This window comes from Egretta garzetta, unplaced genomic scaffold (assembly GCF_000687185.1).
Source record: "Egretta garzetta isolate BGI_Z169 unplaced genomic scaffold, ASM68718v1 scaffold321, whole genome shotgun sequence".
Classification (NCBI taxonomy): domain Eukaryota; kingdom Metazoa; phylum Chordata; class Aves; order Pelecaniformes; family Ardeidae; genus Egretta; species Egretta garzetta.
In genome coordinates, this window is record NW_009258756.1 from 784073 (window position 1) to 809587 (window position 25515).

The following is a 25515-nucleotide window of genomic DNA, read 5'->3' on the forward strand; positions in this document are numbered from 1 at the left end:
AACTATGAGTTGTGTCGCCTGTCCGTTCCTTCCCTCTTCTCCCTCCCCTTTTTATCCCATGAATCTTCGAGTACATAGGCTAGGAGCCTCTTGTGACTTGTGTCTTAGGGGAGGGGGTATGAAGCTTATTCTCATGTTATTTTTAATCTATGGCTTAGCAGATATTTTGTTGCAGAACAATGCTGTGATTTATAAATCCATCATAAAAAATCAAAATTGAGGTTTCCATGGCTAGAGAGAAGAATGTGTTGGGCTTTGGCACCAAGACTCATGTGAATTAGCTGTTTACCAATCAGAATCCTTTTTTTTATAAATAAGGGATGATACCAGTTCAGTTGTGTAATGGTGATGACCAACTTGTGAAATGTTGAATGCATTGTTGTTAGCAGTACTTTAGGTGAAATTCAGGTCATTAAGCAACATCAGCACAATGTATCTTTTGGGTTCTTTTTATGAAATGATAACAGGGTCATAAACATTTTGGTTTTGTCTTTTCCTTGGCAAGAAGTGTTTTATGATACTGTAAGTGTTGTGGCATTTGCCTAAACTATTTTTCTTCATAGTTCTTGGGGCTTCAGAATAGGTAACTTGTTCATCTATCTGATACTTACTATTTTTGATTACTCTTACATCATGCAGTCTTTCCTGTTGCAGCTAAAAAAATCCAGCCTGTGGTGCTGCATCATATTCTCAAAATTTTATCAACAGAGGCAGCTAGTGGGCAGAAAGACTTCTGCTGCAGCTCAAAGGCCTGCACTCCTTCTTGTACCCTTTAACAAGTAGGAGGCATCTTGGAGGGAAGAATGGCTGTTCAGTAACAGAACCTCCCTTTTTCTGCCAGCAGACTAATACCTTATCCATAAGAATAGTGTTTTATTAGTGTATTCTTTTAAGGGAATAAAATGAGCCAAATAGTTCTAGTGTTGCTCCATTTGCTATTGACAAGTGGAAATATTTGCTAGGAATGTGGGGGGAGGTTGCAATCTGCTTTTGACTCTTTGTGGAAGATTTCTCTTTTCCCTTTTTTTTTTTTTCCCCATGAAGGAAAAGAGAAAATTGAGAAGGAATTGGGATCACTTGGGAGCACCAGCTTTCTTAAGAAGAGCAGCTTCCGTAGCAGACTGATTTCCAACCCCCGTCCCTTTTGATTTTGGGAGGAAAAATTATGTAAACTGTGTGAGGGAGAACTGTGATATTTGGAAGGGTGACAGAAAATGTTTGGGGAGTGGAAGTGTGCTAGTGTGAACCATTCGCTGTATGTACGGGAATAAGGAATAGGAATTCTAATTTAGAGATACATCCCACGTCCTTCTGGTCCTCTTTGACTAAAATATTTCTGAATGGAATAAAAGTTACTTCTTTCTTCAAATATGTTTTCTCTTGTTCTGTATTTTAGATCTGTTTTGTTCTAATTGACCTTTAGTATGTTGTAAGCTATCCCTAATTCACCCAAGAATAAGTCAAAAAAAGAAAATTTTACATAGAATCACTTTAGGGTTGTTTGTTTGGTTTTGGTTTTTTTTTTTTTTTTTGGTTACAGTCTGTACAGAGATACAGGATGTCATGTTTCATTTGCTTGCACAATTTTTCCTTTCTTGTGCTGTTGCATAATGGCAACGTTATTGGCTGAAGGGTAGGTATCATTCTATTGTTTTCATTGTTAGTGTGTTTCTAAATTGGTATTTGTATCTGTTTTAGAACTGAGGGAAGATGGTTTCCAGCCTCCAGGCTATTTAGTGCAAGGAGTGAAGGCTTTACTTACTGCTTTAAAATTATGGATGAAAAAAGAGGTAAGTATAAGTGATATTGTTTGCTGTTTTGATGAGCTCTATTTTGACTTAGAAGAAAGGGAAGGTCTTTGCCCTTTTAAAGTTTAGGATTATTTTTATCTGTTAATGAGTACCGAAAGACTCTATGGAGAGTATTGTACGGCTGATCTGGGGAAGAATCATTGTGACAATTTTATATTCCATGATGCTAATAAAGTCTTTTTAGAACAATTAATAAGCTCTTGTACTGTAGCTGACAGAAGTAAAATCAGGATGGGATAAGAATGCTAGAGGATAAGCTGATAAGGTGGGGCTTTTTTCTAACAAATCTGTTTATATAGTTGATTCATTCTAGTCTGAGGCAATGGAGGGATAGAATGCCCTGATATTTAGCATTTTCCATTAATGTCAGTGCTTCAGAGAGCACATTTCAGGTACACCTGTACTGCTGCAGAGTTGGTTTAGATTCAGGTAAGTATGTTAATTTCAGTTGAATACTCTCTCTGAACAGAGAATCAGCTGAACATCGGCTGACTCTTGTAAAATCCCTAATGTGTCATCTGTGCTGGCTTTGCTGGTGCTCTGCTCTCCAGGAAAGCTTATTTGTTTTGGCACAGCACTGGATCTGGCCTAACTCTGTGTGTTTTTTCATGTGCCTGAGCTAATAAGCCCTCTTGGAACCTGTGCTTCTGGGAAGTGCTGTTCACTGGCTGGCAGTTTGGTTCTGACTGAGCTTATTAATTCTAGTTTGTTGCTGGTCATGCTGACTTGATATGGCTCTTGGAGATCTGTTAGGTCTTTCTGCCCGCAAGTTCTCCTTGTAAGAGAACTTATTATACACCAGGTATGATATTTGCACAATGCTGCATCCAACATAACAAGCTTTGCGGAGCTGAACACGAGGTGCAAACACAGAGTTGGTTATTCTGCGTGGAATCAGCTGGGGTCCAGCCTGCGTAGCATTACTGATTCCAGTTGAACCTTTGCTGGGCCTGTGTAACACCTCTGAGTTGGTTCTCCAGTGTCTCTTTGTCTATGCCATTTGGGATCAAAGCTAGCTATTAAGTAGTGTAGCAGTTATTTACAGAACGTTGTGCCTAAGCTGTTAAACCATGTGTGAATCCAAGCTATCTCTGCATCCATGGCCTGGATAATAAGCAGGCTGAGTAATCTGACTGCTGATAACTGAGATCAAACAGAGCCTGTATAAATCTGTATTTTAATTTGAAATTGGATTGGAATTCCTCTTTTCTAGATTGCTGTAGCATAGTATTGTAGCATTTGTGTACTGTCTAGTAGCTCATTAAGTAGTTTGGTTAATACATCTAGAATGTGATATGTTTCCTACTTTTCTGTGGAAAAAAAAGAATTGCACGTGCTGCATTCTGAATGCTTATTAATGAGACCCATGAGTATTCCCAAACCACTGGCTGATCAGACACTTCAACTGTGAGGAAACTGCACAGTATCTGTGATCTGGCCACAATGTTGTCTGCTGTCCACCAGCTATCATGTTTGTGTCCAGCTTTTCTAGCTACTGTTTCATAAGTGAACTGATCTTTTCTCTGCAGCAGGCCGTGTGCATGATAGGATTGTAGTTATATGCAGCTGAAGACAGGAGGAGCTTTGCATGTTGCTATATGATCTGCTCATGCTGGAGATTGCAGACGGATTCTGAAAAAGAAATTATAAATGAATACTCCACAAATGAGAAGCCTGCTCATGAGGTTTCACGTTCATATAATGGATTATGTCTTTTCAAGACATACGTGAATTACCTTAGTGAATGGCTTTAAACTATTTGCTGGAGAATTTCAAACTCATCTTCAGCAGGGCAGCAGTATCTTAATTTCTGCAATATTTAAAAACTGCCAAAAATTACAAGATGCTGAGAATAGAGATTGAGTGCTACTAAAATTTTTTTAGCTTTCATATCTTGATTTGAATTCAGTTTGTGCAAGGCTTTTATCAGTATGTGTATCTCTGATTGCTTTGGTGCAGATCATCAGTCTGCAGGTTAATTGATGTACGCAATAAAGATGATGACCTATCCAGTCATCTGAGCTCTTGAATTTAACTCCAGCTTGCATAAGAAACAGGTCTCTCATTCAGTTTTTCAGATGTTTGATTCATGTACCAGTAAGATAATTGCGGGCAACTGTTCTGTGTTTTTTTAAAAAAATATTAATGGCTGTTGTAAAGGAAAAAACAAATAGTTTTTTTTTTTTTGTAAGGAGGTTTTTTGTAAGGATGTGGGGTTTATTATTTTTATTTTATCTTTATTTTTGTGTGTGTGTTTTTAAGTATTCATATACTTTGTAGTGATGCTAGTTTCCAGACGTACATGGATTCATTTGCCAACCAGGACTCTTTTTTTATCTGTATCTCTTGACTTAAGACAAGTTTCTTTTTCCTCTGTGTATTTCCAACATTTACAAAACCATTTCTTGAAGCTCTTGAATGAATCATAGCCTTTTTTTCATTATTTTCTCTACCTGCAAATTACATCTGACATACTTAGGCCTTCTTGTTGCTACTGTTCTCCCTAGTACAAGAGAATTCCTCAGTCCCAAAAGCTGCTTGTTCATTTTCCAAGAGGCAGTATTCAGAGATGACTTAAAAAAAAATTATTCAATAATGATAATAATTTTTCAGGTATGGTGTCTGTAGGTATTTGTATTTCCTGCTCATTCTTTACTTCTGTCAGACTGTTAGGTTATGTATCCATTGAATTTGTTCACATATTTAAGTTGCTTGGAGGGATATTTTTTCTTTTTTTTTCTTTTTTTTTCTTTTTTTAAATAATTACCCTGCCACAGCTTAATTGAGAAAGCTTTGGCATAAATAGGTACCTTTTACAGTGGCAAACAAGGGAGCCTGCTAGTGGAACTTACTTTGCTCAAAGAGTTACTGTAAATCATACTTGCAAAATAATTTACTTCTGAAACTATGTTTGCATTACGAAGGCTTTTTAGTGTTTTTAAACCAGAGAAACTTTGAAGTCAGTCGTTTGGAGGATTGCATCAGTCACTTCCTCTTGAAGTCTTCATGGACAGGGAGGCTTTTGGCAGAGTGAAGTCCTTAAGTAGAAAGGACTGAATGGTCCTAAAATGACCAGTAGCTTGCTGGAAATATGCAGTTTAGTGACAGTGGTGCTGTGTTTTCCCAAGTGTAGATGTGTAGAGGTGATGTGTTCAAAGACTAAACAATGGTAAACAATAGCAGCTGATTTAATCTTTCCTGTAGAATTAATGGCACTGAAAAGAATGGTTATGGCATGGTTATACATCCGTGGTTGGTTTTTTTGTTGGTTTGTCTGCGGGGGAGGGATGGGCAACATTTGTTTTTTATGACTGAGAGGAAGCCAGGTTCAATGAAATGCACGTACAGTATCAAATTGCTTCTAGCAATAATTTTGCTGCTGAATCTCATTTTTGAAATGTGGGTAGCTGATAGTGTTTGTGGGATATTTTTCCATTTAAATAGTCAATTAAGGGGATAGCAGAATTCTTGTCACTCATTCTGGTCTATGTGTGAGTGCAGTATTTTCTGTTTAGTTTTAACTAAAAGTGTTTTAACAAAAACTTGGGGCAAATTTAAAACTGTACATACAAAATATTAAACATATTTTTTACTAGATCTAACTTTAGAGTTTTTGGACTTCCTCAGATTGGTAATAAACAAATAGAAAATCTGTCTTTGATACTGTTTCAGAGGATTAAAGGGAACATAAACTGTTATGGCATCCTAATTTTTTATAGGGGATGATTTTTTTAATTAGTTTCTCCAACCTACCAGATTTTAAGTAAGCTAAGCAGGTAATTTTTAAAAGTCAAATGTGATGCAGATTTCTAAAAAATCCACATGTGGGTTATTCAGTATTATTCTTGATTTGCTTTTTACATTAAATTTTTGCCACAGTGAAATTCCCTTAGTCTTTAGATATTTTGAAGGTCACTACTCTAATGAGTTTCTGAAGTATGGCTCTATATTGACCGTGCTAAAGGGAAAAAAAGAAGCTGACTACTGTACTGGGGGAGGGGGGGGGAAATGAAGTGGTTGTCAGTATGGCTTTGTTTTACACCTTCTTTGGATTCTTAGAGATTCTAGGAGAAGCTGTGGGATGACCGAACTCGAGGCTCCCCTTATGTACCCTGAGCATCAGACATAGAGGGGTATCTGCTGTCTTCTAAAGCTTGTACTGGAAGCTTCAGTGTGTGTGTGCATCTGTCCTGGCAACTTGCAGTCATTATTAAAGGAAATAATCTGGTTTTTTCTGTTTAATTTTTTTCCTTATAGATTTGTTTATTTATTTAGTACTACTTCAGTTTTTATCTGAGAAAATTAATTAAGTATCTTTTCTCCCCCCTTTGCATACAGCTTGTAACAGAACATGCCTTTGAAATTCCAGACAACATTAGGCCTGGGCATCTCATAAAAGAGCTCTCAAAAGTGATTCGTTCTGTAGAGGTAAGAACAGAGGCAACACTACATAATCCTGCAGAAAAAAAAAATCTTTGAATCAGGAAATTCCATAGTAACTATGCTTCTGATTGACTATATTCACCTTTTAATTTATTTAACATTCATTTAATAATAGAAGATCTAGAGGAAAACTGTTGGGAATACTGAGCCATTGGTATTTCAGGTAAAGAAAATGCATAGCAAGGCTGTTTTATGTACTTTTTTTTTAAAGATTTTTAATGATGAAGTTACTTGTAGGTCAGTATTTCTAAAATGCTCTCACTTATAACTACTTAAAATAATTATTGTGAATACGTTGTTGAAGAGTTTAATTTGAAATTCTGTGTATATTCCATTCTCCAACCCTCTTGTTTCTTAGCTCCGATCCAGTTGTCATCTCTTTTGCTCTTTTTCTTATGTTTTGTCCCTATGTGTTATATAATCAGTGGGTGGTTTTTTTTCTTTCTTTTTTCACCTCCTATACCAGTAGTTTGTTCCTTTATTCCTTAATGAATATTGATTCTTGAAAAATTCTCACATTTGCATGTGGAGAGAACAGTTCTGAGAACTGAAGAGAAATGTAATTTGTTGGGTACAATACATGTCTATGCTATGCTGCCTTAATGAATAAAACCTTAGTTTCGGTGGTAACTTTTGGTGTTAAGCACTACTATTATGGGAGAGTTTAAAAGCCCCGACTGGAAGAGAGATGCAGTAGAACTAAGCTTTGTACATCAAATCCCTAAGAAATACATAGTACTTCTCCAAAATGTCCAACAATTGTATTTATATAATTTACATTTAATTAGATGAATAAGCAGCAGTACTTAAATATGTGGATTTATTCCTCTGAGACTATTCTGAAATATGTGTTTTTAATTAAAGGAGGAAAACAGCAAGCTAGTTAAAACTCAGGGAATTCTTGGTGTGTGTCCAACTTCACGGTCTTCACATGAAACAACTTCCCCTCACCACTCCAGACGAAGGGTGAGGAAACTGCGAGACCATGCTACCAAAACTCCTTCTAATCTGGACATCCTGGAACTCCACACCAGGGAGGTACTGAAAAGGCTGGAGATGTCACCATGGGAGGAGGCAAGTATGAAGTTACGTGCAACAAGAATAAAACCAGAGTAGATTTCTAGTCTCTGTTGAAAGTGAAAAGCTTTTAACACGCCTAAGAATACAGGCTACTACTCTTTATCATATGAGACATGGATAGATTTGGTTTCGGTTTCGTTCTTTTGAGTTTTCCTGATGGGAATTTCTCTTTCTTGGTAATTTTTTTGTGGAGGTTCCTTCAGCCTTTTGATTCAGAAGGTGCCTTGAATCCACTACCTACTTCAAGTATAGTTTTTGAATTAGGACTGCTGTAGCTATCAAGTGCTGCTTTGAATCAGTTCTGTGAAGAAAAGGGAGCTTGCAAAGCCTTGATTTGGTGAGGCTCTCGGCCAGACTGCTTCTCTATGTGTTTTTAGATAGCTGTTTCGTATAGTTCAGTTACTGTAATTTGATTAGCCTTGTTTTTTGGTCATGTTCCTATTTCCTGTATCACTGAGGTATCATGGAGTGAATGAGAAAAATGTAGTCTCTTGAAAAATTCTTTTTTTCAGATTTGATGACCTTATTTCAAAAAACAGTGACAGAAATGGGAGGAGTGAAATAATGGAAATAAGTAGCTTTATGAAAGGAAATAAGTAGCTTTCTGAATATAAGAAATGCTGACAAATTTAGTTGTGACAGGATTGACTGTCATAGTGGAGAAATCCTGATTTAGGTCCTTATATTGATCTTCATAAGGCATGAACAAGAGACATTCATTTAGCCCCCAAAGACAGGAAGCTGAACTTAAAATTTACCACAAATAGTTCACCTGTGCAATCCATTGCTACAAACAAATGTTTAGGAGTATTAGTCATTGTCATTTAATGTAGAAACATTATTGTTCACTGTCAGTATTGACTTGCAAAAAAACCCCCACTATTTTACATGTTCCTGGTTTGGCACGTAAGTGTATGGCCAATTGCTTCAGAGTATGTGTCAAAAGTAAATTGCTTGGAGCTAAGAAGGTTCTGCTTGTGGCAGGTTACTTTCCACTGTTGATGTTTTACTGTCCTGTAAATCAGTTTGAGGATACTAATGCCAGTGACCAGATAGCCAATCCAGGAGCTGACTTCTCAGTTCCAAGCCCAGCTTTTGGCTTGCCTCTCTTTCTTGGTATTTGTTTTGAATACAGTGATAATTCTCCAAAGGAGACATAAAAGGAATGTTGTAGTAAGTTGTAGTTGTTTCAGATGCTTCAGGAGAGTGTAGATGATTCAAGGAAGAAGATGCTGGTTTTTATATCCAAATATGTTTTGTCTGAGTTTTCTTCAGTTGTTTATCAGGACGGTAACCATCCTGGTGCCGAGTTTAAGCTTTTGTGGAGTGCAGAAAAAACAATTGGATTTACAGAACTAAATAATAAACAACACTGCTTTTACATCTTTAGGATACCGCAAGCTCGAAACTGAACGGGAGATTTAACAAGCCCTTTCAGCCATCTTCTACAGTACCTGAATGGCGAACAAAAGACAACGATCTTCGCCTTCTGCTGTCAAATGGAAGAATAATTAGGTACGAAGTGTTGGTTGTGGATCATTTGTTCCTAGTCATTATGGTCCGGAGCATGCTAATTATTAATAAACATTTCTTTGCTGTTTGTGGAGCTCTAAGTTCCCTTTTACCAGTAAGATTCACATTAGGAATATAAAAGGAATGTGTTGCCTGTTGTGTCTGTTGTCCCCTAGTAGAGCCACGGTTATGAAGTGAAGAGGAGGAGATTCTCTGCATGCTCCTTTGTTAAAGTATTTCATTCCGTTGTTCAGTTGGGTTTGTACTGAAGGGAATGCTTCAAAGTAGAAACAGTTGTTTTGTATCCATCTATTAGAGTGATTCTCATTAAAAATATTCTTGTGTAAAAATTCTCATTTTTATGGAAGAGACAGTTGTAGAGGGAGTAAAATGGAAATATGTACAATTTGGAATGAAGAGATGAGCATAAGAGAACGTTACAGTTGTATCCCGAGAGAGTGTTGTAAATAATGAAAGGAAAACAATTGCTCTAAGTTTGTATGAATAACATGTTTTTTTTTCTTGTGAGACAGAGATGAGAGGCGCCCATTTACAGATCGAAGTCTTTACACAGCAGATAGTGAAGATGAAGATGACAGGACAAGGTCGAAAAAAACGACTGTTAAGGTAGAAGACCAGCCCTCAGGATTAGAAGGAGAAGGGAATGCAGATGCCCAGAAACCACTGAACAGTAAGCTTGTCTTCAAGTCCTATCAGTTGAACATTTTGATGATCTTGAAGCGTGTCTAACTGTTGTGAAGCCCAAATGAAATATCACCAAAGTATGAAGAGGATAAACTAACAGATCAGAGAAGTAATATTTGACATTTGTCAAATACTGTCTGTTTACTGAAGGTGATAACAGGATAGAGTTGAAAAGTAAAACCTTTTTCCCTTAGTGCCATCTTGAGTACTCTCTACAGCATTTTTCAGAAGGGAGGTTTAGTTGGTGTTCTAGATGAGTATTTGTTCCCTTTGGTCTGTTTCATAATGTAAGAATGCTGATTTTTCTTGACCAAAATATACTTAAGTATGAAGAGTTCATCACATCATTCACTGTAGAGAATAAAAGATCGTAACATGCAGCTAATTTTAAACCTCTTACGTTTCATTTTTGTGTTCCATTTGGTGATTACATACTTGATCATACAATTTTTTGTATTTTGCTAATGAATAGGTTTGTTCTATACAAGAGATCAAACATAATTTAGCATTAATAAAGTCTTTCACTTTCAACCTTTTTAATAATCTGCAAGCCTGGGGAAGAATTTAGGTTATTTGTAAAACACGTTAACACCACTTTCCAATACTTTAAACCATCCTTCACTAGGAGTTAATCATTTTTGGTCTTTCTGTAGCCTCAAGCTTTCCTGCCAGTCTTCAGCAGTGCTGATCACACAGTGTATTAGTAAAGTATCAATGCTGAATGCTTGTTTTCAGTGCCTATTTTTAATAGCACTGTCTGTGTGCAATGCAGGTTGGTCCCTGACTTAGCTGTTCAGCTCTCTGTTTAATTATAAAAGTCACATCCTTTCAAAGTAGAACTTACAAGGGTGCGGAGGGTATGTATTAGGAAACTGAGGTCAACACTTAAAAGATAACAAGACTCCTCTAGAGACTTACAGTTCCCCTAGTTTCCTGCACAACAATCTGTAACAACATTTGAGTCCATTGTCAGTCTGCATAAAATATTTAATTATTTTCATTGACAAAGCAATTTGTAATCCCTGTTGACTGTGCTTCCAAAGGTCACAGAGAACAGTATTTAAAAATTTGCACAGGAAAGAGTTCCCTCTTGGGTACTTGAGAACCAACAAGGCCAACGGCTTGTTGAGTGAAGGCTTAGGCATATGTGGTGTTTTTCCACTTTCAGAATTAAACTAAGTAAATTAAACTAAGTTTGACACTTGAATAAAAGATTAAATCATACAGGCAAATGGTAGATTTTCTTCAAAGTTGTTGCTCTTATTTGATACATAATGAATACAGCAGTGTATATTTAAATGTAAGTAATGTACTTGGAACTAGAAGTGAATGCTGAGATTGTTCTTCCAGAAATTGAGTACTCTCAATAGTTTTTGATTCAATAGTGAGAGTCTTCAAACTTCCCTATTAAAGATCACCTACATTTGATTATTTTGCCTTCAGTGAAGGTTTACAGAGAGAGAAGATACTCCTCTGCAGAGAATTCCATAAAAGGAACTACCTGTTTCTGTAACAGCTGCCACCTTCCATTGTTCTTACTGGGTTTAGGCCAACAGGCAATGTCTGCAGAGAGATGCCTTTAATCAGATGAAGCTCTATGTAGCTTTGTTTGTCATGCCAAGATCCTGGTTCTAAATGGTGACCCAGTGTTATCACAGAGACAAAGATCAAGTGCTGTGCTTAACAGAGCAAGATACTTTGTGTGGATGAGGGGAAGGTGTTTTAAGATATTTTTTTGAATTCACGGTAGCTTAGCCTTATATTACAGATAATGACTGCTTTCATTTGCCTGATTTCTGGAGTTTTCCTCGCAGTTTCTGGAAGCATGCAGAACCATAACTTTATCTGAGGGTAGACCCATTAATTTTAAAGTAACAGTAGTAATTACCAAGATAATTCACAAAAACAACAAACAAAAAAAAGCAAAACCCAACTTGTATATTTAGACTGGAATTTTTTTAAAGCTCAGTTACAAATAGCATTCCTGGATGGAGAGGTGAGGGGGTTCTAATGATATATGACATGTTGTTGTGAAGATTGGTAAATACATCTGAAACCTGTATGTGAAAGAGAAGGGTGGGAAAACCATAGTAGTCTTTTGCAGGGGAATGTAGAAAGTGGGGTGGGGGCGGGGGTGGAAAGCAATTGGGATTTTTTTTTTTTAAGAGGAGTATAAAGGAACGCAGCTTCCCTGGTTTTGTGAATGATATAAGGCAGAAGGAAAATTGTGGAGGTATTCTCTGACTGCTTTGCACAGAGCTTACAAAATAAAGAAGTGGTAAAAAGGACAATGGTTTGGGTGCATATAGGAATATTGGCATAGCCAAACTGGATCAGGCTTGAGGCTCTTACAGTGTGTTATGTCACATATGCTATCTTAAATTTAATTAGTCTTCTCTAGATTTCAGTCCCAGATGTTAATTTTATTCACTTTCTGATAACCTGTCTCAGTCTTAGGTTTCTTCTGACTCTAAAAATATTTTCCACTTAGGCAGTGTTTAGAAATTAATAATATCCCTTGAAATATATTTGATGCCTATTTATGAGCTTTGCCATAGTCTACAATAGGAACAAAATCCTACTAGAATTGCAGTGCATATAGGGTCACAGGTGCATCTTTTATGCTTGCATAATTAATGAGTTATGAAGAATTGTGTTCTGTTTATGTAGTCTCATATAAAACTATGCTGAAAGCAACACAAATCAGAAATTAGCTCTGGAATCAAGACAAGTCAAGTTAAAATGTTGGTTTGCTTTCACCATGATTTTATATGAAACTTAGCACTTGAAAACTTAAAAAAGTTTTGTGTTGCTTTCTTTATCCACTACCTTATTCTATTTGGCTTTTCTCCAAAAAACTTTCACTGGTTAAACTGCATATTCTAGTCTTTCACAAATTTGTACTTAATCAAGATTTCTGCCAGCAGCCTTGACACAGGTATACAACCCGCTAACCGTGAGCCTTGGATTCCGAATGCTTACACGTCATGGTTGTTTGGGACATATGCTGTCTTTTAAGAATACATGCTGCTTAGAGCTGCTCAGCTACTTGACGTTTAAGCTCTTACAGCACTTAAAAGTAAACCGTGTGGACTAGGTGGCTGATTTGATTGATTGCTTTGTCATATGCCAGTGTTTTTGACGTCTATTTTGACACCTCATTCTCTGATTAGTACTTTATCTTGGTACATCAAAAAGTGTGTCTAAGGTTGGTATTTCCTCTCCTCCTCTTCAGGTCTTTCTGTGATGAAAACCAATGCAAGTATATTCTATATCATCATCACAGTAATATTTTAATCTTCTTTAACAGGTTTGCATTTTAACCCTGACTGGTGGCTGTGGTAGCATAAAACAGGCAGAATATGCCAGTAAATTGTGATGTAAAACTAAAATTGCAAGTCACGCAATGATTTTTTTTTTTATATCTTTAAATCCCTTAATACCCTCTGACTTTCATGTTTAGTGTTTCTGTAGAACTGCTTTTATTTTTAAAGAAGGAAATTCCAGGTTCAAAGAGTCTGAGACAAAGTAATATTGAAGATTACTTCTAATTAACTTTTTCTAAGAGCCACTTCTCTGACTCTAGCCTACATACAAAAGCAGAGATTGCCCAAGGTGCCATCTGTGGAGTGTGTGCTCTGTGGGAGAGAAAAAGTATATGCTCCTGCTGCACTTGATGTATCTTCTTCCAGCTTCATACAGTGAGCTGCACGAGGAGTCTATTGGTCAAGAGCAGGCAACTCACTGGAGTTCTAAACGAACTTGACTTGTGAACCGGATCAGTGTGTGGGTGTGCTTTTATTTACAGACTGTTAAAAACTAAATACGTGTTCCTTGTTCTTCACATCTAAAATAATTGTTAATTATTATATGTAATAAATGTTGGGTCTTATATTTTAATTTTTCTCTCCTCAGTGTTCTTTGAAAGTGTGAAATCAGAACTCAGGAATGGATCCTCAGAGTACTCTGATATTTCTGATTCAGAAGAATCTGAGCCTGATTGCACTACACAGGTATAGCTAGAAAAAATCACAGAAATTAATAAAGCAATTAAGTATTATTTTGCTCGCTCACTTCAAATTTATCTGGTCTAAGTTTATGTTAAAAGAGCAGAAACAAACTATTTAATTCTTTTTCAAGTTAATATCTCAAACTTACTGTTCTGCCTCATTCTTCATTTATTCTAGTGTTGAGAAAAATGACAAGACATGCTATCTTGAGCCAAATTTTGTGATCAACTTTGTCGTTAAAGTGGGGCTGGCAAAGGATGAACCCTGCTCTGGAACATGTAAAGTCTGAGAAAAGTTAGATCCTAGTTGCTTTGTTCATTTCTTCTATAACAAGTCTAAATTTCATCGTTAGCATTATGAGTATCTACCACAGTTTCATTTTAGAGCATGGTTAAATGGAAACAATCTCATAGGCCCTCAGTTTTTTAAGTAAGCCGAAGTGGCTAAATCCTACTGAGGTGTTTTAGACTATGTGAAATAATTTGGAATCCTCCATTTGAAGGTCTTTACAATTAAACGAAATATAAATGCACACACACATGTGTACGTGTATATATATTTACACACATGTATTTTAATACAACTTTTAGTATTTAGAAATGTGTGTATGTTTTACAAATATTTTTATGATTTTTTCCTGTGCAAATTTGTGCTCTGACTTTGTAATTTCAATTTTAATTGGATAGCAGTAAAATGCTAGTAGGGTGGAGTGATTACCTAAAACTTCTGTTTTGTGCTTCTGGAAAGCTAATACTTTCAATCATCAGCCTATTATAACACTTCACAAGAAGGCAAGTCTTCAAATTCTTACTTTTTGCATGGTGGTCAAGACTATTTTTAATATTTGTTGTCTTCCATCATTACCTTATCTAAACATTGCAATAAGTGACAGGAACCTTCATAATGTGGCTTCTTCTGGTTTCCTAAACTGCATTGTCAGCAACTTTGGCTCAACAGGTTTCCTTTTTTAAGACTCAGAATCAATAGTTATTCAGAAGTTATATACTACTTCTTCACAGTAGAATGTAGCCAGGTTTGGATGACTTTGTCATTGAGTGAAATATTTTATATTAATGCTGTTTACTGTCATAGGTCATTGTGGATATATCATTACAAAAGACAAGTTTAAACATGCAGAAAAATTATTCCATTAGATACTATTAGCAATTAAGAAGCAGAAGAATATAGAAGGAACTATCTCAGTAGCTCCTATAAATCCTTTTTATGTTTTTCTATTGCACCAAAGGAGATCTTAACAAAACAAGATAATAGCTTTATTACTAACATTGAGTCATAGTTATAATTTAATTGCCCATTTGTGTCACTTTCCAAGTGTCAAAGATTAACAAGCTGCTCTTGTGAATGAAGCTATTGTATAAAAACATCCCTTGGTGATACGATATACTTCACTCATTCCAGTTCTGTTTTTGATGATAGGGACAGTGGTGTCAGTCTTGAAGGATTATGATTCTTCCATGTTCTGATCTTCCACTTTCAACACTTTTATTGATTGTCATGTATATTCCTTGGCTTGAAAAAAAACCGTGGCATTCTCTGTACTTGTTGAAAATAGATCAGTCTGAATTACCAAGATGGGATGTATCTATTGTAGCCCTTGGTTCATGTAAAAGCATATTGAGTCACATATGGTTGCTCCACCTTTGAGAAGATCCTGCCCATACAAGCTGTAATCTCAGCAGGAGCTGGAAAGCCCTTCTATTCATGAAATAAGGCTGTGCCACTGTAAGAGAGGAACAGCTGCTCTGCCTCTTTTCCTGCTGTGTTCTGGATTCACCTGAGAGCTTCTGTCACTCGTAAGAGAGATGCTGCTACTGAAAGTTATCTTTTTGTGAGAGCAGGAATCAGAAAGTTACTTGGGGCAGGTTGTGTCCCGTTATATGTAATAGGCATCAATTCTGGCTGCTGCCTGGAACCATACTTCCATATTTCATCTCTACTTTGAATATAGAAGATAATGCTTTAAAGAGAGTACCAATGATTTGTGTATGGTTTAACATGTGTAGTGTTTTCTGTAAGAAAATGGTTTTCGAAGATTTTTATATTGCTGGAGCGTGTACTCGTCAGTGTTACAAGATTTGGATATATAGCACCTCAGTTGCTATATTCAAAGTAACTGCATTCTGAATACTATATATAAAAAAAAAAGTCAGACTTCTGAAGCTTTTGAATTTTTCACTTAGCATAAATTAAGGTAGCATCTCTATTTAGGAGGCATGGTGACCATTCTACGTACTGTTTCCTCTTGTTTCAGCAGAAGGATTCCTCCACAGAGGAGTCAGAAAGCTCAGGTGATGAAGAGAAACAGGAAGCAACATCAAATTTCAAAGAGGAATCTAAGGTCACACGAGACCTTTGTCAAAATACCCAGAAGCCATCCAGAAATGAAACTCCCAGTAAAAAGTAAGGACATTGTGGGCATTTGTTTATGAGCTGTTAGACCTTTTTGCACATATTTATGGTTCTGCTTTTATACCAATGTAAAAATCATTCTTTCAGGGAAAATTAGGGTTCTGTTTTGAACTGTTTAATACTTTCTTATTTTTCTAGGGAATGTCCTACCTCGACAAGTACAGAAGAAGAAGCTATTCAGGGCATGCTTTCTATGGCAGGATTGCACTATACTACATGTTTACCAGGTCATACTCAAAGCACAGACTGCACAGATAAAAGAACCTCTCTTCAGGAACACAGAAGCTACCCCAGAAGTCGGCATAAAGACAGACAGCCATCTCAGAGCCACAAAACAATAGAATGTGGTAAGTATCTGTACTAGTGACACTGCTGCTCTCTGCTCTTGAACAAACTGCTCAGAATAAGCACTTAAAATTAAATTTTTAGTTTTGTAGTCAAGTTTTTAAGTAAATCAGAGTGACATTTACAAAGATGTGTTCTTTGATTTTGTTTTGGTTTTGGTTTTTTTCCTATAAAAAGTAAATGTTACTTCTGAAAACTGGGACCATCTTAGTTTGAGAGGTTATCAGAATGCATCTTCTAAATACTGCCATCCAAAAGTTTTATGGCATCCTTACAAGAGTGGCAAAGTTATGGCTAAATTGAAAGTGTAGTCTCCTTACTGAAAGTGTAATCTTCTTCAGAGAAGATTGACAGAACCTTCATGGTTGCAGCTTTCATGGCATGTGTGTTACTTAGATATCCATGGGAATCTGCTTGGTGATTTTTCATGTGTCTTTGGAAGGCATATTTGGCTTTACTCCTGAAATTCTGCTATGAATACAGTGCATCAAAGGAGATTTTAATCTTGAAGATGAGAATTCAGAGGTAACTTTTTTGTCAGTGGCATTTTGATGTTGGTGGAAAACAGACATCTGTTAAATGCATTTTGGAAATGACAGACGGCAGAACATTAACACTAATCCCCTGAAAGGAATCAAAATCACTTCTTGGAGCAGAGAGAGGGAGTCTTTATGTTTGAAAATTCTTTGCTTGAGAAGAAAATGGAAGAGGATTATAGCTTTGCTGATGTGGAACAAATAGAATGAATTGATAAGACGAAGGCCTAATGTGATGTCATGGACTGTGTTCTTGTAATTGAAGCTGTATGACCTTAAAACCCGCCAACCAGATAAGTAAATAAATAAACCCGCCAAGAACATCAAAGAACCCTAACCAGCAAACCACACAGACACATACAGTGCCTTTCCATCTTTATAACTTTATGAAAAACATAGTATCCAGGTTTCTAAATTGTGGTGGGTTGACTCAGGCCAGCAGCTAGGCACCCACACAGCCACTTGTTCTCTCCCCCTGCCCTTGTGGAATGGGGGAGAGAATAGAAAGAGCAAAAGTGAGAAGATTTGTGGGTTGACATAAAGGCATTACAGTAAGTGAAAGAAAGGAAAAGAAACAAGTGGTGCAAAGGCAGTCACTCACCATCTTCTGCAATCAGACTGATGCCCAGCCAGTCTCTGAGCAGTGACTACCTTGGAAGATTGCCTATCCCACCTGCCTCTTAATCTACCCCAGTTTTTATTGTCAAGCATGACTTTATATGGTATGGTATGGTATATCCTTTGGCCAATTCAGGCCAGCTATCCTGGCTATGTCCCCTCCCAATGTCTTGCCTACTCCTAGCCTACTTACTGCAGGGGGAAGAGTGGGAAAAGAGAAAGCTGTGACACTGTGCAAGCACTGTTCAGCAACAGCCAAAACTTTGGTGTGTTATCAACACTGTCTTAGCCACAAATCTAAAATATAGCACCACATGGACTGTTGGGAAAAAATTCTCTTCTGGAGAAGAGAAGGCTGTGGGGAGACCTTATTGTGGTCTTTCAGTACTTAAAGGGAGCCCATAGGAAAGAGGGGGAAAATCTTTTTAGTAGGGACAGCTGTGACAGGACAAGGGGTAACGGTTTTAAACTAAAGCAGGGTTTAGACTGGATATAAGGAAGAAATTCTGTATGGTGAGGGTGGCCAAACACTGGAACGGGTTGCCCAGAGAGGTAGTGGACGCCCCATCCCTGGAAACATTCAAGACCAGGTTGGACGTGCTTCTGAGCAACCTGATCTAGTTAGCGGTGTCCCTGCTCACTGCAGGGGGGTTGGACTAGATGACCTCTAAAGGTCCCTTCCAACCCAAAACATTCTGTGATTCTATGATGTATCAAACTCCACGGATGAAGATGATGAAACTGCTTCTTAGTTAGCAGGTTTTGCAAAACCTTTTGATCTCTCCAAATTTGAATTGAATTGGTGTCTTGGGATACCCTTAATTTTACAAGGCAACTGTATTGTAAATGTGTTTTCAGTGTGGACACTTCTTCTATAGGCCTATCAGCGTAGACCTTCCATGTGTTGTACCTGAATAGCACGTCAGTGCTTAGAAACAGTACAATCAATAATACCTGAAAATTAAAGACAATGTCCATCTTCATATGAACTCCATATGATAGAAAGCCATGGTAGGAAACTGAAAACTGTAGCGTAACAAAGAAAGTTAGCGGTCTTCAACATCAGTACTTTCAAATTTGAACAACTATATTGGTCTGACCTTCTTACTGTGGTATGTGGATCTTTAATTAGGTGTATTGATACTGTGAGATTGTTTTCTGAATTTAGTCTGTAGAACTGAGCAGCTCTAACAACTTCTATTTTATATCTAGGAAATATTTTCCATTGTATTTTCCTTTCTTTCTTGTTTTAATTTTAAGTTATTCAAATGTATAATTAACCTTGTATTCCTAGTTCTTGATTTTAAAATTTAAACTTGTTGAAATTCTCTTTAGGTAGGTCTGTGAAGGATGAGGAAAGAGACTTGGGGACTTCAGCATGGGCTAGACACCTGAATGAAGCTTCGAGGATTACCCCTCAGGTAAAGCAATAGATACTTTAAACATTTTGAACACAAAAAATTTTATAGGAAAAAGACATCATGAAACTCTAAGTACAGAAAGCATGGTGGACAGGTCTTTCCACACTGCATATCTGATAATAGATACTTCTGATGCTGGTAACTGAGCATTAAATTTTTGTCATGCTTTTTTCATTGTTGTTTTGATTTTTACTTTTTTTCCTTTCAAACTCTCTTCTGTTGTAGCGGCTAGTATTAAGATGCTTATTTTGAAAAATAAAACATACTTTATAAAAAAGTGTGAATTTACATTCAGTCTAACTGGGGAAACAGTGTATTGTTCATTCATTGTTATTGCCAACTAGAGCATCAGAACAAGTGGAACCTGGTGATAATAATTATAGTAAAGATACTTGCTTAGGAAATTGGTACTGCCAAACTGATACAAACTTTCAACAGCCGGCAGGTAGGAATATTTTTGCTTTCTGTTGTCCAGGTGGAATCCAGCAAGGAATATGTAAACGAAAGGTTGTGTGTCTTATACTCTGAACTTTTTTAGTATTTCTAAACTTGTCCATATTACAAGTATTAGAACAATTAAGCAATTAAATAAATAGAATGGTAGAACAGTTAAAGTTGCAAAACAACAGTGCTATTTAATAGCTATATTTTAATTGCATGCTTTTTAGGTTTTTTTGTATGAATATCTAACTACATGATACTCCTTACAGTCTGTAATTCCCAGTTTAGTATTTGTTCTCTCATCAGCTGAATATTGAAAACTAGTTGCATGTTTATGTAGTCAGTGGTTATCATATGGCTTGCTATAGTGGCCAGTGTAATCAAGAGCAGTTGCATTTGTTTTGATCGCTGCAAACTAAAACCAAAAAGCAGTGAAATTGAGTACACTAGTATGTGTAATTAATCTATAGCATTGCCCTTGAGTGCATATCGAAAAGTTTGCACAGGCATACTATATTGTATCTTATTTTAAGAGGTATCTGTCCTAAAAGAAATGATGGAATCATAAAGTGGTCAGACACTGGTGGAACTGAAAAATCTTTTTCAAAGATACATTATATAATTAGAAAAGTTGGAGTGAACTTGTAGCCAGAAGCTATCAACATCCACCTTTTTTCTTTTCCTCATTTCCATACTAGGATACAAGTAAAACTCAAAAATATAACAAGAAAGAGGGTGCATCAGAAGCCAATCATAAGGTTCAGGAAAACAGAAGTATAGTCCATAACAACGGCTTGAGTTTTCAGCATGGCAAGTATACACGAGACTCCAATCTAATTCAAGGAGAATGTCGGCTGAGTGATGGCAGCCTTAGCCCTGACAGGCCGTATGGTGAAACATCTTTGTCTGTACCACTTCATCCAACAAAGAGGCCAGCATCAAATCCACCCCCTATCAGCAACCAGGCGACAAAAGGTAATGTTTATCTCTGTCATTCTCTTGCCAGAGCGGGGGAAAAAAAAAAGACAACAAAGTCTAGGAAAAGGAGCTTGTAAACATCAAAAAGCTGTTTTATGCAGAAACTGAAGAAAGGACAAACTTAGACCTTGAGGAAAAATATAAAATGGGCATTATAAGAGCGCTCTAACTGGGTGTGTGGCCATAGTTACCATTGCGCCTCTGCAGGTGGTGCAGGTTATGCATTTATTACAGGGAGCAGAACCACAACTATAGTCTGAAACACTGGCCTGAATCAGATTTGTTTATTGAAGTGAAGGTTTAAAAGCTGTGACACTTAAAATTCAGGAAGCTCAGTTTAGATTCTCCCCTACCACACCCACTGCCCTTCCCTAGACTGGAAACGTTTGTAAATAATAGAATCACTTTATTTATGATAATGCTAGCCAGTGTTTAGGGAAAACAATTCCTGTTTGTTTTTTTTTTACAATTCTGAGTCCCTGTTTGTTTTGTTCCAAACAGACAAATGAAGAGCTGCTTTTTTTTTTTTAAAAACAATTCAGTTGAAAATTTTGCCTGCTTCAGCTTGAAAGCTGGCTTTCATCTTTGTTCTACAATGACAAAAATTTGTTCTGAAATTCCTGATTGAAGCACTTGATTTCATTTTTCAGGCAAACGTCCAAAGAAAGGAATGGCAACTGCTAAACAGCGCCTTGGGAAGATCTTGAAACTGAACCGGAATGGCCATGCACGCTTCTTTGTTTAATGTAGCTGCTACTTCTACTACTGCTGTCTTTCCTACACAGACCAGTATTGAGGTCAACAGAGCCTGGAGCTGCTGTTATTCCTCTGCTTGAAGCAGACTTGCATGTACCATATAAAACACTGCCTGATGAACAAAAACGAGAAAGAAAAAAAAAAAAAACCAACAAAAAAAAAACCAACCCAATGCTGCATTTTCACTGTGCCACACCTGCTCAGCAATAACCATATGGGAATGGGGAAATCTTCAGAGAGACATGGACCGTGAGAAATAGTCTCTCATCAGGGCTTAAATATCATTTGTTGCTGGTAGTTTCTGACCTAATTAATGAGGGGAAGATGATGAAGGTGGTTTATCAATAATTTATTTCTGATAGATTTTGACAACTTTTAAATTCATTTTAAAAACCTATTTATTTGGAGGACTTTTTTGTGGGGGTTATTTAGATTTAAGAATGTGAAAGTTTTTAGTTGTTTTGATAATGTATGTTTGGTGCAGTGGAGAGCCACATTAATTGTGATTAGTCTGGACTCCTAAATTTGATATTCAGGTTATAGTCTTAAATAGGGGTGAGATGCATTATTAATTATTTTTTAAATTAAGGCATATGGAATCTTATTTTTTTTTTCCCTGCTTTTTGTAAGCTTCTGGCTGGGCTTCTGTTGACTTGCAAGTTGCATATTCTCTGCCAGCTTGATTATTTTTTGACCTGTCCTCTTTTATACAGATTTATTTATTTGATGGACTAGAAGAGACTCCTAAAGACAGAAGAATCTTCTTATGTCAGTCCAGTAGCTAACTTGTTTTAAACTGCACCCCTTTCCTCCAAATTGGAGTGCATACTTTTCCTCCTGATGCTCTATCTCTGATGATTTTCTTCTGTAAAAAGACTCCCTGAAATTGTATTTGTACAGGTTATTTAACAGTTGGTACAAAGGAGGGAAACCTAATACATCTTTTTGGAGAAATGGGGACATCAGTTAAGATAAATGTTTCTTCAAAACAATTACTCTGAAAAAACTCGTAAGATATACGTTGCAGTCTTAAGATTTGGCATATTACTTAATGTAGCATAGAAGAAGCATTACAATATTATTATACTTCAAAGACATTTTACTGAAGAGTCAGGAAGGCAGGAGAACGTGTGTTGCTTTCAAAGCTGGGCAAGACAGCCAATTATAAGTCTTAACTGGTGCGTATATAAGCATTAAGTAGCTTACTGGTATCAGAATGATCATTTGTGTCAGGCTTCAAACAGAGCTGATAGCAAATGCTGATTCTGAATTACTGTAAATAATTTTGATTTTAAATTTGTATTTTTCTGTAATATAAAATGAAATATTTATCTTTTGGGGGATGGGGATGAAGGCGGAAAGGAGAATACTCTTACTTGATTCTGGAAAAAGGGCATTTTGCAGGGTCCAGCCAAAGTGAAAACATTAATATGCTAGTGACAACGATCTTATTGGTTGGCTGGGGGTGGTTTTTTTGGTTACTAAGAGTAAAAAAATACCCAGGCATAGCTATCCAAGTCATTGAATTGATTTAACTTTCCATACCAGTTTTTCCTTCCTCCATATTCTATACTGGAATTGTTTTCTCATGTTGTGGTTTAAAAACAAATTCAGTTGGACTTTCCAGAATATTTGTGCAGAGTTATTTTTATCTAGGCTAAATTATGAATGCCTTTACAAACTTATGGAAGTAGTTCTGATGTCAGGTGGTTTTGATTGTGCAGGGTCAAAACTATTTAGCACTATGTTACCCTGTTTCTAAATTTAGAAACATCAAAACATAATGCAACTGCATATAAGTCAGGTAGCTTTCATGGCTTTATTTCCTCTGGAGCTTGAAAATTATAATTTAGGAGTCGTTTTTGCAGTCCTGCTTTTATGTTGTATTGACTTGACTTTAAGTTTTGTGCGTGTGTGTATGGTGAATTTTTTTAACCTTTTTTGTTTGCTAATTATGGTTTCACAAAAGCATGTTTTCAGTTTTTTAATTTTTTTTTTTTAATTTAATGCAAGCTATCAACCTTGTTTAGACTATTGGGAATGGAGGTAATAAAAGATTTCTAAAAAGCAGAAGATAAGCTAAGAGGTACTCTACAGGTGCTGAAAGTGACTATAAGTACTTGCTGTTCTCAGGTGCTAGGTTTCCAGATGGAAATAGTTAAAAGAGAATATTTTAACTATCTTCTAATATGTTCTCACCAAAGTCAAAGAAATAAACTGTATTGTCAATATCAGTTAAAAATATATACCCATATAAATATTCTCTGTGCTTAAGCTTGAGCAAATGGATTAATGCCTGTCAGGCTTTGGAAACTGTTTTAGCTTTAGCATATTGAACCAAACTGTTTCCTTCTTGCTGGCTGTATAATTTTTAAGCATAGAAAATTCCGGTTTAGGGCAGCAATCAGATTCGGGGCAGAATGAAGAATGAGCGCTCTCTCCTTAAAGACAGATTTTTGAGAACACTTACCCGAATTAGGAGCATGCCAGAATAGAATCTGGAGTAAGGAATTTTAAAATATGGAATATGCTTTCTTGTACATGTGACTGGCTTACACAAAGTCTCTTTTTTGACCATCCGCATTATTTATCTGTATCTTACTATTGGAATGCAGATGTGGCTGGACCCATATATATTATTTCTTCTTGGTTTTGTTCTTTCTTTACTCTACTTCCTACCTTCTTTTCCAAAGTGGCTCTCCACTGTCATGAATTTATGTAATAGTCTCTTCACAGGCTGTCAACAGGCAGAGGTTCATTCCCATTTTCTTCAGATATCCATGCTTCCAGCAGAAGTTAATTCTGATGTCCCACCTCAGAACAAGTAATTTAAAAGAAATTGCCATGATGGGCAGTATTAAAAAGAAAAAAAAAAAAGAAAAAAGAAAAAAAAGGGGGGGAAACAAAAAAGTCTCCTGGTAGCTCATGAAGAGGATGTGGTGACCTCACTTGTTTTGTGTACTTGTAGGTAGGGATATTTTTATTGTGTTCTAGATGGAAACACTACTGCACCGATCTTTCTGTAGGTGGGCTGAACCTTGTGTTGTTGTAGTGGAGAGAAAAAGCCCAATTTTTTTCCTTGCTGTCTCACTTGGGGTGGAAGAGGGAGGGAGGGAGTAGGGAACACTGACTGGACAACAAAGAGAATTAAGCCTGCTATGGTAACTCATTTTCAAGGATAAATCTTTTTTGAAAAAAGTCCAAAAACTTGGATTTGGCATAAAACTTAATTATTTTTTTGTAGATAGAACAATAGGAAATGAAATATTGTAGGGGTTTTCCCATTCTCTAAGTTCTCACGTTCCTGCAATTAAAAAGAAAAGGAAACAAACAGGAAAATGGAAAGACCACCTAGAAACTATATCAAAGACTTTTCCAGCAACTTTCCCTTTTCTTCTCCTACTATACTTGCTAATAAACCCTGGCTACAAGGTAGCCTTTGTTGACCTCTGAGGTAGATTACCTATGCAACCTGTAATACTCTACATGAATCCATTCTTAAAGACAATTTTGAAAGGGTTAGATGTTGAGAGTTAGAATTGTTGCTTTCTGATCACATGGGGGACTTCGGGGGTTTTGGTTTTTTGGTGGTTGAAGTGCTTGTGTTACCTTTAGAAGACATGTAAGAGAGCACAGTGTCATGATCACATGTAAGAAGCTTCAGCTTTCCCTAGGCTTTGCTGTATGGCATAAGCCACCTTCATTCACAAGGCCATGAAGTTGTAAATGTTGAAAATTTTTGCAGGATTTCAGAGTCAGAGCTGATGTGAATCTTGCTAACCCCTTTTTGGTAATTGTGGAGACTAAGCAGAACTGAAGCTAGAATGACCCGGTACTACAAGCCTATAACTAATGCCCTGTTTAGGCTCCACATGCCCACCTGTCCCTTCACACCCCCACCATGACCCCCAAATCTAGTGTCTTTCCAGAGCTTCTTTCACGTAATACTTCCAGACCATTAAAAGCTGTTTGTAGCTCTGGGGTTGAGTGAGTCCAGAGCTATGCTTTCACAGAAGAAATATACATGGAACCAAGGGCCTTACTCTTTGTGGTTAAACAAGATTAAAAGCTGCAACATCCATTTTTCCGAAAAAAACCCCCAAACCCCAAAACTCCAAACCCAACAGAAAACACCCTAGCAACCCTCTTTGTGGGAGCGTATGAGTGATAAATCATGCAGTGGATGGGAAATATAAGTAGCACTGATAAGGAAATGCGTGTTCTTCATAGGCTGCATTTCTGTTTGGAAAAAAAGACTTTTTCTACTTTTAATATAAATTAAGCCATAAGAGTTTCATGCTGTGGGAAGGGAATGAAAGGGATCACTTTAAGAGATTATATTGATATGTATTGTCACTTCTGCTGGGAAATGTCTATTGCTGCCAATGCTTTGGTGAATCTTTTTTTTAAAAAAGAAAAAAACATGGAA

At 36.8% G+C, this 25515-nt stretch overlaps 1 protein-coding gene across 1 annotated transcript in view; it reads left to right on the forward strand.

The window, feature by feature from the left end:
- KDM7A (lysine demethylase 7A) overlaps window positions 1-25182 on the forward strand; it is a gene marked incomplete at its 5' end in the record, with an annotated part of 40256 nt that extends 15074 nt beyond the window's left edge. The window contains 11 exons of the mRNA XM_009649233.2: window positions 1699-1790; window positions 6150-6239; window positions 7119-7328; window positions 8725-8849; window positions 9380-9537; window positions 13467-13564; window positions 15834-15982; window positions 16130-16338; window positions 18826-18911; window positions 20051-20327; window positions 20981-25182. Of these exons, the coding sequence (XP_009647528.1) occupies window positions 1699-1790; window positions 6150-6239; window positions 7119-7328; window positions 8725-8849; window positions 9380-9537; window positions 13467-13564; window positions 15834-15982; window positions 16130-16338; window positions 18826-18911; window positions 20051-20327; window positions 20981-21075 (1589 nt within the window). The remainder of the gene's footprint in view (window positions 1-1698; window positions 1791-6149; window positions 6240-7118; window positions 7329-8724; window positions 8850-9379; window positions 9538-13466; window positions 13565-15833; window positions 15983-16129; window positions 16339-18825; window positions 18912-20050; window positions 20328-20980) is intronic.
- Between the last annotated feature and the right edge of the window lie 333 nt (window positions 25183-25515).